Genomic DNA, 16,212 nt, shown 5'->3' on the forward strand with positions numbered 1-16,212 from the left:
ACAGTTCCATTCTAGGATAGGATTGCCATAGAAAACATCCAGTCTCACTTCAACTTCAACTTGCAGCACCCACCTCGCTCATAGTAGTTACGTTAAAACATTCATTCTTACAAGAGAGCTGAGGCAAAATCTATCAGTATTCATTTCTTGAGTCCAAGAGTCTCCATCAACATCAATTAACTTGTTTTTTCGATCTCGGCAACTTCAATTTCCACCAACTCTTACTTAAGTAGCCCAAGCTAGCTCAGAAAGACCCGAGCTAGCGCTCTAATACCATTTGTAATGAACCATCCATCCAGTGAACAAATTAAAAGCAAGCAGGGAAAAGTGAAGAGGAAGACCAAGGAAAGAAGAAGTGCAGGTCAGAGAGGGTAGAGAGAGAGAGAGAATTGAGAGAAAAGCTAGAGATACCAATTAATATTAATTTCCAAGCCTAATATAATCCCATCATCATAAGAAAAAGAAGAAGAAAAATATCTAATAACAACTAACTCATCAGCAACAAACAAACTTAACAGCTAGTTCAAGCTAAGCAGTGAAATGGCAGGCACCATTATATTGTCTCACTCATTATTACTGCTTCAACTCAATTCGCCTCAGCTGTTGGGGGGTTACATAATTTGCAGCATTTGCAGCATTTCTGCACCGCTTCTTCCCGCCAGACTCCTTGGTGATTGCCACCATTTGAGGGTGAGGGAGCGCAGCCTCTTCGAATTTGAAATCCAATGCACGGACAACAACCGCTATTTTTATAAATACGATTATAATAAACCATATCATAACAATGATAAGAATCTCCTCCCTGATAAGAATCTCTTCCATTATTCGCCTCATTAGCTCTTGGGGGGTTACATAATCTGCACCATTCGCAGCATTTCTGCACCACTTCTTCCCGCCGGACTCCTTGGTGATTGTCATCATTTGAGAGTGCGGGAGCGCCTCTTCGAATTCGAAATCCAGCGCACGGACAACATCCGCTATTTTTATACCTAAAATTATAAAAATCCTTATCATAACAATGATAAGAATCTCCTCCCACATAAGAATCTCTTCCATTATTCGCCTCATCAGCTCTTGGGGGGTTACATAATCTGCACCATTCGCAGCATTTCTGCACCACTTCTTCCCGCCGGACTCCTTGGTGATTGTCATCATTTGAGAGTGCGGGAGCGCCTCTTCGAATTCGAAATCCAGCGCACGGACAACATCCGCTATTTTTATACCTAAAATTATAAAAATCCTTACCATAACAATGATAAGAATCTCCTCCCACATAAGAATCTCTTCCATTATTCGCCTCATCAGCTCTTGGGGGGTTACATAATCTGCACCATTCGCAGCATTTCTGCACCACTTCTTCCCGCCGGACTCCTTGGTGATTGTCATCATTTGAGAGTGCGGGAGCGCCTCTTCGAATTCGAAATCCAGCGCACGGACAACATCCGCTATTTTTATACCTAAAATTATAAAAATCCTTATCATAACAATGATAAGAATCTCCTCCCACATAAGAATCTCTTCCATTATTCGCCTCATCAGCTCTTGGGGGGTTACATAATCTGCACCATTCGCAGCATTTCTGCACCACTTCTTCCCGCCGGACTCCTTGGTGATTGTCATCATTTGAGAGTGCGGGAGCGCCTCTTCGAATTCGAAATCCAGCGCACGGACAACATCCGCTATTTTTATACCTAAAATTATAAAAATCCAAATCATAACAATGATAAGAATCTCCTCCCACATAAGAATCTCTTCCATTATTCGCCTCATCAGCTCTTGGGGGGTTACATAATCTGCACCATTCGCAGCATTTCTGCACCACTTCTTCCCACCAGACTCCTTGGTGATTGACATCATTTGAGGGTGAGGGAGCGCCGCCTCTTCTTTGAATTCGAAATCCAATGCACCGACAACATACGCAATTATAATAAACCATATCATAACAATGATAAGAATCTCCTCCTTGATAAGAATCTCTTCCATTAGTCGCCTTATTAGCGGCTGGGGGGTTACATAATCTGCACCATTCGCAGCATTTCTGCACCACTTCTTCCTGCCGGACTCCTGGGTGATTGTCACCATTTGAGAGTGAGGAAGCACCTCTTCGAATTCGAAATCCACTGCACGGACAACATCCGCTATTTTTATACCTACAATTATAATAAACCATATCATAACAATGATAAGAATCTCCTCCCTCATAAGAATCTCTTCCATTATTTGCCTTATCAGCGGTTGGGGGTTACCCTTCACAGCATTTCTGCACCACTTCTTCCCGCCGGACTCCTCGTTGATTGACACCATTTGAGAGTGAGGGAGCGCCGCCTCTTCGAAATCCAATGCACGGACAACATCCGCTATTATTATTATTATTATTATTATTATTATTATTATAATTATTATTATAATAATGATAACAATGATAAGAATCTCCTGCCTGTGTGCCATTATTCGCAAGATTTTCCATATCATTCCATTCTTTCATAATCCTGGACACACACGTACACAATAATATATATAATTGAAAAGTAAGTCTAATAACGTACATCAATATAGGTGGAAAAGATAGAAGTGAAGTATATTGTTTTTGACTCAAAAAAAAAAAAAAAAAAAAAAAAAAAAAAAAAAAAAAGCTAATTCAGGGATCCGAGAGAGATTTAATTACATACCGGCTCAACCTGTCCATGAATTCGGCGCAATGCTCCAGGAACACCGTAGATCTATCTATATAGTGTTCCAAGTTGTAAAGGAATTGTTTAAAGTCGTAAAGGAATTCCTTAAAGTTGTCATAGAATTCACGAAACCAATCCGCAAGGAATTGTTTAAAGTCGTACAGGAATTCCTTAAAGTTGACATAGAATTGATGAAAGCAGTCCGCAAGGAATTTACAGCATTTCTGCAGGACGTGACTTTCAGAATCTCCCTTCTTCACCTGCACATCATCTACTTCTTCGCTGATATCCTCCTCCTGCCAGACTTCGGTATAAACATAACCATTCGGACGGCTTAGAGGAACGCCGCCGGTATAACCATAACCATTCGGATAAAACTGGGGACGGCTTAGAGGAACGCCGCCGGTAAAACCATTCGGATACCCCGGGAAATTTGAGCGGGAAATTTGGGAACCGGATGTATAAGGGCCGTACGTAGGAGTAGCGCCACCGTAGTCGGCGATCACCATCTGCACACTCACGTATTTCTGCACACTCACGAATCGAACAAAACCTGCCATGCCTATCTCCCAATATTCTTAAACTGAATTATTCTTTAGGGCTAGCTTCCATTATAAATAAGGTCAAGAGTAAATACTCAAAATGGTCCATCGAGTATAACTAAATTTACAAATTGATCCTCGACTTTTAATTTCAACCAATTAAATCTTTAATTTTGTAATTTTAACACAATTTGGTCATCTGTCTATTTGACTGTTTGTTGACTGTGATTTTTGAGGATATATATGTAATTTCATGGTCCATCGTCGGTTTTTTAAGGTTCCGGTTGCATTTTCAGACCGCACTTTTACATTTGAATCCACTGTCGAAAGCAATCTACCAAACCCGGTCACCTTTCTTCATCCTCCCTTTGGATTCAATGTAGTTGAGTTCGTACCAGAGCGAAGAAGACGACGTGTTTCCGAACCGGTGCAACGTCATCCTGGAGGCCTCCACGTGCTCCGACGAGAACTGAAGGTTTTTCTGGAGATCGTCGATCACGGTCAACAAACGGTCAATTAGATGGAGGACCAAATCGTGTCAAAATTACAAAGTTAAGGACTTAATTGGTTGAAATTGAAAGTTGAGGACCAATTTGTGAATTTAGCTATAGTCGAGGGACCATTTTGGGTATTTACTCTAAGGTCAATGTATATCTTGGAAAGAAAGGAACATAATGAAAAGGAATCTAAAAGAGTAAATACCACCTATGGTCCCTCGAGTTTGGTTGCATCGCCATCAATGGTCCCTAACTTCCGTAATTACCATCCGTCATCCTCCGAGTTGTCAAAAGTTACCTTCTAGAGTCCTTTCGTTACTTCCTCCCGCCTCAGCCGTCAAAATGGAGGGTAATATTGTCATTTGACTTATACGAAAAGAGTTAATACCAGCCAAGGTCCCTCGAGTTTGGTGGTTTGGCCATCTTTAGTCCCAAGTTTCCATATTCCATTATTTTTCTTCTTTCATATTCTCTTCTTCAAATGTATTATTATTACTATTATTTATAGTTATTATTAAATTCTTATTATTATTACTATTATTTAAAGTTATTATTGTTATTAAATTATTATTATTATTGTTATTGTTATTATTATATTATTAATTCTTATTATTATTACTATTATTTAAAGTTATTATTGTTATTAAATTATTATTATTATTATTATTATTGTTATTGTTATTATTATATTATTAGCATTAAATTATTATTATTATTATTATTATTATTATTATATTCATATTATTATTATTATTGTTATTGTTATTATTAAATTATTATTATTATTATTAATATTATTTATTGTTATTATTATTATTATTAAATTCTTATTATTATTACTATTATTTTATTGTTATTATTATTATTATTAAATTATTAAATTATTAAATTATTATTATTGTTGTTGTTGTTATTGTAGAAATGTGCAAATGCTATATAGGATGAGTGTATGTAATAAAATCAGAAAATTAGAGAAATAAAAATCTGGAGGAATGAAAAAATGGAAAACTGAAAAAATGGAGAAGGACAACTAGAAAAATGGGGAAAGAAAACTGGAGAAATGGAGAAATAAAAAACTGGAAATGGAAAAACAGATAAATGAAGTAAACGACCCTTATACATTTGTAAATTTTCTTTAATATTGTATAGGAGAAGAGGGAGTTCGAGTTGGAAGTTGAGAAACCACCCACTTTCTTTAATATTGTTTAGCCAAGTTTGGGACTAAAATGGCCAAACCACCAATAATAATAATAATAATAATAATAATTTAATAATAACAATAACAATAAAAATAATAATAATAATAATATAAATATGAATATTATAATAATAATAATAATAATAATAATAATAATAATAATAATAATAATAACAACAATAATAATAATAGTAATAATTTAATACTAATAATATAATAATAACAATAACAATAATAATAATAATAATTTAATAATAACAATAATAACTTTAAATAATAGTAATATAATAAGAATTTAATAATAACTATAAATAATAGTAATAATAATACATTTGAAGAAGAGAATATGACAGAAGGAAAATAATGGAATATGGAAATTTGGGACTAAAGATGGCCAAACCACCAAACTCGAGGGACCTTGGCTGGTACTAACTCTTTTCGTATAAGTCAAATGACAATATTACCCTCCATTTTGACGGCTGAGACGGGAGGAAGTAACGGAAGGACGCTAGAAGGTAACTTTTGACAACTCGGAGGATGACGGATGGTAACTACGAAAGTTAGGGACCATTGATGGCGATGCCACCAAACTCGAGGGACCATAGGTGGTATTTACTCGAATCTAAAACATATATCTACTATCTACTATACTAATACGAGCCAAAGAGAGTTAGGCCTATAATGGGTAGAAAAAATGGCGGTCAGATTTTTTAATAAAATGAATGGCTCAGATTGATCAGATTTTAATTTTTTCATAAGATTTCCTAATTTATCCTTAATAAATATGATTATCCGTTAACTTTTCCGTTAGATATTATCTTTTCCGTTAATTTCTGTTAGTTCACCGTTAACTTACTCATTGATTTCAATAAGAAAGGTTTTAGGTTCGAACCCCATCCCAATCAAAGTTGGCATAATTAGTACTCTATTTTACTTCATTAAATAATAATTTAGTAGCTACAACAAAAAATAATACATATGCTTTCTTTAATTTAGAATTATGTGTGATAGTGCTAATTGCCACGTAAGCAGTAATTAACACAAGCACGACCAACTAAAGCAAGTAAGACTTTTATTGATCAAGTGAAAGACTTAAGTACAATCTAATGACTGCTCGGGTACCGACTGAATGTGGTCGGGATGCTCTGATAACAGTCTATCAATCGTCCAAAAGATCCTCACACAGTCGCAATGAGGGGTATTTATAGCCGCGGCGCCGGAGACACAACTCCGGGCTTTCCGGCCAGCCCGACACGTGGCGAAACACGTGTCATCCTCTCCGGTGCCTCGCTGTCCCTGCCAAGGGTCGACGCGTGTCTTTCCTCAGCTTTTGCCCAAGGTTCCTCGGTCGGGAATTGAACACGTCGATCGGGCAAGGATCGGTCGGGAACCGACCGGGTTTCTCTTGAGAATCCCGCCCTGTGATCTGCAAAAAGAGGAGGAAAGAGATGAAGGTGCGCCGGTCGGGTAGGGCCCAGGCGCTCGGGGTATTCCCTATCAAGAGCCCCCCAGCCCGAGCCTTTTCGACCGTTCGGGAGAAAACGGGTCGGGGTGAAGAAGCCCAACCGTCGGCCGTCAAACCGACCGGCCAGCTGTCATTCCCCCCTCTGCCACACGTCAACGACTGCGGGCCTCTGCGACTGGAACGGCCGCTTCGGAATCAGTGCTAGTCGTGTCACGCAAGTGGGCTGGGTTCCTGCCTAAACCTTCACCTATAAATAGGCCCTTGAGGCTCTCATTTGAACTTTCTCCAATCTTCTGAAGCAGTCGGTACCCTCAGAGAGTCCCGAGAAAAGCACTCAAGCAGATCGGTCGAGCAAAGGATTCTCAAGCGTTTTTCAGCAAAGTATCTTCAACCGGCAAGCTTTCTAGCTCTTAGCTTTTACTTAGCACTTTATGTATGCATAGGGTCGGTAGGTTATAACTAACTGACCCCTAACATCCCGAGTCTAACACCAATCCCGACCGACCTTTAGGTAGATCGAAAATGACAGATTCGGATAGTCAAAACGTCTCGGTCGCAGACTACGACGAGGAAGTAGAGCACCTCAGCGAGGAGGAGGTAGACATCATGTCTTACTCGCCCGAGGCTATTCAACGACCGGGGAAAGCCCCCGAGTGAGCTGCCGAGCAGCAGCAATCTTCGAGCTCGTCCGGAACATCGGGGTCCAGCTAGAGCGGGTCAGGAAGTTCAGAAGAAGAAGGCGGGGAGACTTCAACAAGCAGGCGAGGTTCCCCGACCGGCAACGCTAGGGAAACGCCAACCGGGGTGATTGGGGATCACCCGGAGACCGTCCCTCGGGGGGACGATCAAGAAAACATTCCCGAGCTGCCCGAGGAAGAGGCGGCCGAGCCGGCCGCTCGGGTAGACGACGGGTTTGAGTTCCTGAACAGCGAAAGTGTCGCCCAGCAGATGAGCGAGTTAACCAAGGGGGAGGCGGCGCGGATCGCGGAAAGGCTCACCGGTCGGGTAGAGTTCGACACTAGCCGTCGGCTCGAGAATGTCATCGATCGACATCAGGGGAAATGGATTGGGATGCATTATGACTCCCTGATGGCCCCGATCACCTTCCCGTTTCCCGCTCTACTGACTGCCTTCTTGGGCTACTACCAGGTCATGCCGGCCCAGATTTGCGCAAAATCACATCGCATCATCGCCTGTTTCCCGCAAATTTGCGCTCGGCATCAGGTGACCTGCACGATGGAGCTCTTCAACTTCATCTACCAAGTGAAGAGCCTCTCGGGCAACTACGGAGGCGGGTTTCTGATGGTACAATCCCGGGAAGGAATGTGCTCGATCGAGAGCCTGCCCGGGAACAATAAGGGATGGAAAAAGAGGATCTTCTCGGTCAAGTATGACCCGTGGATCCTCCCGGTCGACAGGGTATGGAGCACGCGCTTCCGGAAGCAAGTTACTCCAGTCGAGACCCCAACCCTCGTGGAAGCAGTTACCCGGATCTCGAGCGAGCTCCAAGAGTACACAATCTTCCGGACGGCCGAGGCATACGAGGCGGCCCAGCTCCCGGCCCCCGTGTACGAGCTCAAGGAGAAGTATCTGCCCGTTTCGATGGGCGTGACGGTCGCGAAAGCTACCAAGCGAAAGAAGAAATGTCTAACACTAACCAACTTCTCCCGACTGACTCCTTTCTTCCCGATTTCCTTAACTTGCTTGTTTTATTGTTTGCAGAAATGGCAGACTTCGGAGAGGATGAAGCCCCCCTTCCCCCGGTCACCAAGGTCTCACTCGGCAAGAAGAAGCCGAAGACCAAGCTGGCCGGGATCAAGACCAAGCCGGCCGGGGAGAAGGAGATTCCAGTCGCCCGACTGGTTGGGACCTCGACTGTCACCACGGCCGAAGGCTTCGTGGTTGACGCGGCGGACATCCTGGTGACCCGGGTTGAGGTCACCAAGGGGAAAGAAAAGGCGCCCGAGAAGGGCGGGGCGGAGAGCGTCGGTCTGAAGCGCCACAGAAAGCAGCGCAGCCCGAGCCCTACGGCCAGGACCAGCACGGGTAGCTCGACTATCCTGGCGCGGATAGGGAATGCCGGGCCGGCCAAGGAAGACCTCAGCAAATTATCCCCGACCCAGATGGCCGAGAAGATCGGCCATGACTTGGCCGAGGTAAGCTCTTCTCTTTGTCTAATATTTCATGCCAAGTGTCGTCAGTCGGGTACTAACATTCCCTTCCTTGCAGATCTCTCGAGTGGCCCAGCTTCTTCAGGGTCGGGCCATGCTGGCCGACGAGGCCGACCACCACAAGAAGACTGCCGCCCGTCGCCTACAGGAGGTCAAGGACATCCAGGCTGAGCTGGAGAAGGTCCAGAAAGACCTCACGAAGAGCCAGGAAAACCAAGAGATCAACGCGACGGTCGCGCAGAGGGCGATCGGGGAGGCGGCTGAGCTCAGGAAGGAGGTCCTTGAGCTGAAGGCCCGGGTGGAAAACCCGGACGAGCTGGCCCGGTTCCTTTTCCAGAGCAAGGAATCGGGTACGGAGTTCCTCACGGCAGTCCGAGGAACTCCGATCGGGGAGAACCTGATGCTAGCATTCGGTCGGTGGGCTTTCAAAGCCGGCCAGAGGAAGATGTTCGAGAAAACCCAGGCGCGGCTCGAACAGGGACTTGAAGGAGACGACCTTCAGCTGGTCCGATCCTTACTTCCTCCGAACGTTTCCGACCCCGGTCCCGCTCTATTCGTGCCGAAGAAGACGACAGCCGAGCCGAGCGGGTCGGCCGCAGCCACCCCGAGTGAGAAGGAGCCACCGAAGGAGATGTAGATTAGCCTCTCCTTTTTTGTTTTTTGTAAGGCACTCTGATCGGGAGCCCGGTCCCGAACTTGTACCGCGCACCTTGTGCTATTAATAAAATTTGGTTTTTGATTAACTTGTATCGCTCGTTCTCTTTATGCTTTTGGTTGCATGTTTGTCGTTGGATTAGGGCCCGATCCGTGGGCTTTTAGCCCGACCGAATGTTCGGACCGAATGGCCTATCGGCCGGTTAAGGGTAATCCGACCCATTGGCCAATTGGCTTTGTCTTCGATTGGAGTTTGGCCGCCTCGATCGGGGTATTTCCTGATGACGGGCCCAGATCATTATTCCCGACCTATAGGTCTTGGAATTTGGCTTCAATTTTCAAGTCGGTCGTTCCGATTGGAGTGTTCCCGATCACCGGCCTAAACACTTCAGCAGGGCCCTCGCTTAGGGTGTTCCGAGCGCGAGACCTGTAACCCTTCTTTCCTTTTAGCCCCCACACTCTGTGTGCTTCGAGCGCGAGTGGGTGCCTTAGCGGAAAGAAGTTGGGCGGATCGGGGACTCTGCTGTGTCTCTAACTTCCCCGATCGGTGGTCTGACCGGTCTATAGATTCGCCCGGTCAACTGATGATTGGCTATTAGAGCCACGATGTTGAGGCTATTAGAGCCCGATTGCACACCCCTATCGGTGAAGACCGAGGGAGAGGAGTTCGATGGCTATTAGAGCCGATTTAGTAGCTGGCTATTAGAGCCGTTTTACACCGCTATCGGTCGGAACCGAGGGAGAGGTGCGTTGGGCGAGGCGCCTGTCTTCAATTTTCGTTGCCGGGTCTTGATCGGTCGGAAGATGAGCAAGGCAGACGATTGTTAAGAGAAAATCCGATCGGGCCCCCGTATACAAACGGTTGGGTAATCACCGATCGCTCGTACATTAACATTTCCCGCTCGCAGGCGGTTAAAATATTTACAAGCTAAATAATTTACAAGGGTGTCCTCCTCGTAGGTTGAGCCCCCACTCGGTCAAAATCACAAAAAATAGGCTAATGCCTGAATACAACGAGGTGCTCGGAATTCCAAGTCCCCTCGATAGCCCGACCGGTCGTCGTCTTGAGTCGGTAAGTTCCCGGTCGCACCACAGCACTGACGACGTACGGTCCTTCCCAGTTTTGAGCTAGCTTCCCACCTTCCAAAGGTTGACTGGCCTCCCTCCGGCGTAAGACATAATCTCCGACTTGAAAATACCGGGGGTTGACGCGGACGTCCTTTGAACTCTTGACTCTCTTCTGGTACTCTGCCATACGCCGAGCAGCTAGCTCTCTCTTCTCCTCGATCCCATCGAGGTCCACGACCATAGAGCGCTCGTTCTCTTCGGCGTTGTAGGTTCGTTCTCGCTCGGTCGGGATCCATGCCTCGATCGGGAGTCGGGCTTCAGCTCCGTAGACCAGGGCAAACGGGGTTTCCAAAGTTGCTTCTCTCGGGGTCGTCCAATAAGTCCATAGGACGTAGGGAAACTCATCGGCCCAACTACGACCAGCCGAGTGTAGCTTCTTTTTTAGACCTTCCATTATCGTCCGATTAGCATTTTCGACCTGCCCGTTTCCCTGGGGGTAAGCCACTGACGATCGGATGTGCATAGTCCCGATCGTAGCCAAGAAGTTTTGGAAATATTGGCTCAAAAATTGGCGGCCGTTGTCGCTGATGAGATGCACAGGCACGCCAAAACGGGAAATCACATTTAGCCATAAGAACCGAGCTCATTGTTGAGATGTGATCGTGGCTAACGGCTCGGCCTCAATCCACTTCGAGAAGTAGTCGATGGCGACGATGACGAACTTTCGTCGGCCGGCAAGCTGAGGGAACGGTCCCAGGATGTCTACACCCCACCTGGCGAAAGGGATCGCGGTCGTGACCGGCTGATAAAAGGTAGCCGGTCGTCCGGGCATCCGGGCGAATAGTTGGCACGTCTCGCAACCCCGAGCGAGCTTCTCACAGTCAAGCTGGATGGACGGCCAATAATACCCGATCAGCATGATATGGCGAGCTAGCGATCGGCCGCCTTGATGGGACGAGCAGATGCCCGTGTGGAGCTCCTTCATTACGAGGTCCGCTTCAAACGTGGTTAGGCAACGCATGAGGGGGCCCCGTATGAGCGTCTATAAAGACGACCGTCCACGACCTGAAACCTCGGAGCCCTGAGCTTGGCCTTCCGAGCGCGCTGGGGGTCGGTCGGGAGCCGACCGTGCTCGAGGAAGACCATCGGTCGGTGATCCAATTGTCTTCTGCCGGTTGGATAGGAGCGACCGGCAGTCTGTGGATGCTAGGCCTCGAGATCACCATAATCCGAGCGATCTTCGACATGTGTTCCGGGGCGTCCTGGACCAATTTGGACAAGATGTCCGCATCGGCATTATCCAGACGGGGTATGTGCCGGATGGTATACCCCAGGAACGTGGCAAGCTTTTCCATTGCAAGGTCCCGGTACGATTGTAATCGTTCACCGTTAACCTTGTAGTCGCCGGTGACCTGCCCGACTACGAGCGCGGAGTCGGTTTGAGCCCGGATGTACTCAGCCCCCAGGTCACGAGCACACTGTAAGCCGTTGACGAAGGCTTCGTACTCGGCCTCGTTATTGGTGGGATGGAACTGGTACATAAGCGCGAAGTACACCTTGAATCCCTCCGGGCTCGTGACTACCACTCCTCCTCTGGCCCCTTTCTGGCTGCTGGACCCATTCGTGGCCAGGGACCACCACTCGGCCTTGGGATCCTCAACCTCGGGAGGTCAGGTGTCCCGGGCGGTGCACTCGACCAAGAAATCTGCAAGGGCTTGCCCCTTGATGGCTGGTCTCGGTCGGTACTCGATCACGTATTGGGTCAGCATCAACGCCCACTTGACTAGGCGACCGGATGATGAGGCGGTGAGGAGGACTGGCCCGATCGGCTGATCGGTCAGCACGCGAATGGCTCGACCTTGGAAATAGGGAGCTAACTTCTTCGCAGCGATGTAGAGGGCATAGACGACCTTCTCAAGCCGGGAGTACCGGAGCTCGGGACCATGTAGCGCGTGGCTTACATAATACACCGGTCGCTGGACCCCTTCCAGATCGGTTCGGCACAACACTGCGCTTACTGCTCGATCGGATACGGCGAGGTACACGTCTAGCCCCTCCCCGAGCTCAGGCTTCGAGAGCACAATCGGAGGCATGAGGTACTCTTTTAGCTCATCGAAGGCTGCTCGGCATTCGTCATCCCAGACGAATCCACTTACCTTGCGCAATACCTTGAAGAACGGTAGAGCGCGCTCGGCTAGTTTGGAGAGGAACTAGCTGAGGGCTGCCAACCGACCGGTCAATTGCTGGACTTCCCGAACGGTGGAAGGTGGTTGCATGTCCAGAATTTCCTGAACCTTGGCCGGGTTGGGCTCGATCCCCCTCTTCGTCATCATGTAGCCGAGGAATTTCCCCGTTTGAACCGCGAACGTGCACTTGTTCAGGTTCAATCTCAGCTGATACCTCCTCATGATTTGAAATCATTCCCGGAGGTCCCGAGCGTGGTCGGATCGGTCCCGACTCTTGACCAGCATGTCGTCGATGTAAGCTTCCATCGTTCGGCCTAAGAGGTCAGCGAAGAGCATGTTGATCATCCTTTGGTAGGTCGCTCCGGCGTTGCGTAGGCCGAACGGCATCACTCGGTAGCTGTACAGTTCGTCCAGGGTAACGAACGCTGTCTTACTCTCATCTTCATGGTGCATCATGATCTGGTGATATCCCTTGAAGGCATCCATGAAGCTCATTAACTCGGCCTCGGCCGTTTCGTCGACCATTTGATGAATGCTCGGGAGCGGGTATGGGTCGAGCGGCCAGGCCTTATTGAGGTCGGTAAAATCTATGCACATCCTCCAGGCTGGGAGCTTTGGGACGAGAACAACATTTGCCACCCATTCGGGGTAAATAATCGGTCGAATGTGCTCGATCGCCGCCATTTTCTTGACCTCTTCTTTGACGAACTCGCGGCGATCGGAGGAAAGGTGCCGGGTTCTTTGCACGACCGGCTTTGCTGCGGGATCGACTGCTAGCTTTTGACAAATGACCGTCCGGTCGATCCCGGGCATGTCTTCGGGCCCCCACGCGAAAATGTCGGCAAACTCCTGAAGGGTGGCCAAGATTTCCGCTCGGAGCTCGGGGGTGAGGGCCCGGCCAATTTTGATCGTCCTGTCCGGTCGGTCCTCGGACAGGGGAACTTCCTCAATTTCCTCGGAAGGCTCTGGCTGTTCCTTCCGGTCGGCGGAGGCCTCTTTGATAATTGTGTTCACCCGGGAAGAGGTCCCCGTGTCGCGCCTGTTTACGGCCCGAGTGTAACAGCTCCGGGCGGATTAGACATCGCCTCGGACAACACCGACCCCATTCGGGGTGGGGAATTTCATGCACAGGTGGGGCATCGAAATTATCCCACCGATCTTCATGATGGCAGGTCGGCCCAGGATGATGTTGTGGACACAGCACAGGTTCACCACAACGAATCCCATCTCCGTCTTGATCGACTTGGGCGGGGTGCCGATCTCGACTGGGAGCATAATTTTACCTTCGGGGTGAATGAGGGCCCCGGTAAATCCTGACAAGGGTACGCCGACTGGAATCAGTTCGCGCTTGTCGAGTTGCAGCTTCTCAAATACGTCCAAATAAAGGACGTTGACACTGCTCCCAGTATCTACCATAACCCTCTGAACATCAGTCCCGTTCACATCGATGGTGACCACGAGAGCCTCCATACCGTGGTCACCGCTGCTGGGCTGGTCGTCAATGGTGAAGGTTATGGGCTCCATCTTCTGCCTCTTCCCGGTGTCTCGGGAATCAACAATGGCAACCGGACAATTCTCCCTTGGTCGGGAGGCATCATCCAATCCACCGAAGATCACGTGGATGGTCGGCTTGCCTGCCGGTCGGCTGCTCGTCGGTGGATCTAGGTCCCGTCGGTCGTCCTGACGGCCCTGACCCGACCGATCATCTTGCTCGGACCGATCGGAGCGACGGTGGGATCGTCGGCGATCTCTCCGATCGGTTTCTTTCTTGCCTTCTTCTCTCCTCCCCACGCACCGGTCCAGCTTTCCCGAGTTGAGCAGCTCCTCCAGTAGCTGGCGTAGCTGGACACACTCCTCGGTGTCATGCCCGACGCACCTATGGTAAGCACAGTGCTTACTCTTGTCCGGTCCGTCTCGACCGGGGTGGGGGAGCTTAATGAGGTTGCAGGATTGGGCATACTGCATGGCCTCGGCGGCGGATCGGTTCAAGGCCGTGAACGGACCAGGCCTGGTGCGGGAACGGGGATGGTCCTCACCCGATCGAATTTCCGCCCGGCCGGTCGGCTTACGGGATGAACTCCGGACCTCCTGCGAGCGCTTGACCGCGTTCGCCTCGCCTGCATTGGCGTAATCCGTGACCCTCCGGAGGGCCTCTTCATACGTGTTCGGGGGGTGGAGGATGAAGTCCTGGTACAGATAACCCGACCGCAAAGATATATGGAGCATGTGAGTGGCGGTGGCGTCATCCATCTGCTCGACCTCCCCGACTGCGGCCTTCCACTTGACGAGGAAATCGACCAAGCTTTCCCCCTCGAGCTGCTTGGCCTTCTCCAAGTACATATAGGACTTCTTCACCGCCTTCGAGGTGATGAACTTCCTCACGAACTTGATCGCCAGGGCATTGAAATCATCAATTGAGCCCGGCTGCAACGTTCGGAACCACTCGGCCGCCCGACCGGATAGAGTGGAGTAGAAAGCCCTGCACTTGACGGCATCTGACACGCCCATCATCGACATGTTGTGAAAGTAATCGTTGACATGGACCTCGGGGTCCGTGCGGCCGTCATAACCTCGGTTCCCTTGGACCTGGAGGTCGAGCGGATATGGCTGGGCCATTACGTCCGCCGTGAAGGGCGCTCTCACCAGGGTCGACTGTTCGACTCGGGGCCTAGCGGCGTGCTCGTCTCTGAACCGAGCAAACTCCTCCTGGAGGTTACAGAGCTGCCCCCATGTTTCGTTGAGTTCGGTCGTCTGAGGGTGAGCGCTTTCCCTGGTGCGCCGTCGACGATGGGACCTTGAACCACTGTGCCCGGACGAGGCCTCCTGGCTGATCTCCATCGCCTGCTCATCTCCCGAGCGCTGGCTCGGGCCTTGAGGTCCTAGGCGCTGTCGCATTGCCGGTCGGAGGCGGTCAAATACTACTGTCCACTCGGGGTCCTCCGCCTGGGTCTGGTAGTCCGGCTGCGCTTGTTGGGCCTGCCGTGGTGCCTCTATCGCAACTGCACCCCCCGACCCCAACCGCGAACGAGCCGAGCGTCTAGCCCGGGAAGAGGGCTGAGGCTGCGGCTCGACCTGAGCGGTCGGGTATACTGGAGGGGCGGCGGCTGGAGCCGTGAACGCAGGCGTGAAAGGCGGATAGCCAACCGGTGGTGTATAATACATCGGCTGGCCAAGCCAGTACCCGTATGGTTGAGGAGGGACCAGGTACGGATAGTGCCCGGGGTACTGGTGCTGCTGCTGGAACTGCTGGTGTTGGAACTGCTGGCCTAGCTGATCGGGAATGTAGTATCCCGGTTGAATGTAATTGACCGGCTGATGTGCGGCCGGGTATGAGGTTGACGGGTGTGGTGGAGAAAGATTGAGGTTGAGATCGGCGGTGCGACCTTGTTGGTGGGCCGACGGATGATCGGATGAGCTGGCCTCATCCGCTTGGTCGTCACGGACAACGTCTTGTGCCCACGGATACATTGTGAAAGAAAGACCGGGTGCGCGTCAAACGGTAGCTTGCTTGCATGGGTCCCCATGGACGGCGCCAAAATGATAGTGCTAATTGCCACGGAAGCAGTAATTAACACAAGCACGACCAACTAAAGCAAGTAAGACTTTTATTGATTGAGTGAAAGACTTAAGTACAATCTAATGACTGCTCGGGTACCGACTGAATGCGGTCGGGATGCTCTGCTAACAGTCTATCAATCGTCCAAAAGATCCTCACACCGTCGCAATGAGGGGTATTTATAGCCGCGGCGCCGGAGACAC

General features: G+C 49.1%; 1 protein-coding gene across 1 annotated transcript; it reads right to left on the minus strand.

Moving 5' to 3' along the window:
• Positions 1-389: 389 nt before the first annotated feature.
• LOC109191479 lies at positions 390-2,754 on the minus strand. Its single transcript, XM_019342141.1, has 3 exons — positions 2,670-2,754; positions 2,247-2,357; positions 390-2,150 (listed from the first exon to the last, which is right to left on the minus strand). Exons 2-3 carry the CDS (start codon positions 2,302-2,304, stop codon positions 574-576), a joined length of 1,635 nt encoding a protein of 544 aa, XP_019197686.1. The 5' UTR covers positions 2,305-2,357; positions 2,670-2,754; the 3' UTR covers positions 390-573.
• Positions 2,755-16,212: the final 13,458 nt, after the last annotated feature.

This window comes from Ipomoea nil, unplaced genomic scaffold (genome assembly GCF_001879475.1).
Source record: "Ipomoea nil cultivar Tokyo-kokei standard unplaced genomic scaffold, Asagao_1.1 scaffold1652, whole genome shotgun sequence".
NCBI classification, from domain to species: Eukaryota; Viridiplantae; Streptophyta; class Magnoliopsida; order Solanales; family Convolvulaceae; genus Ipomoea; species Ipomoea nil.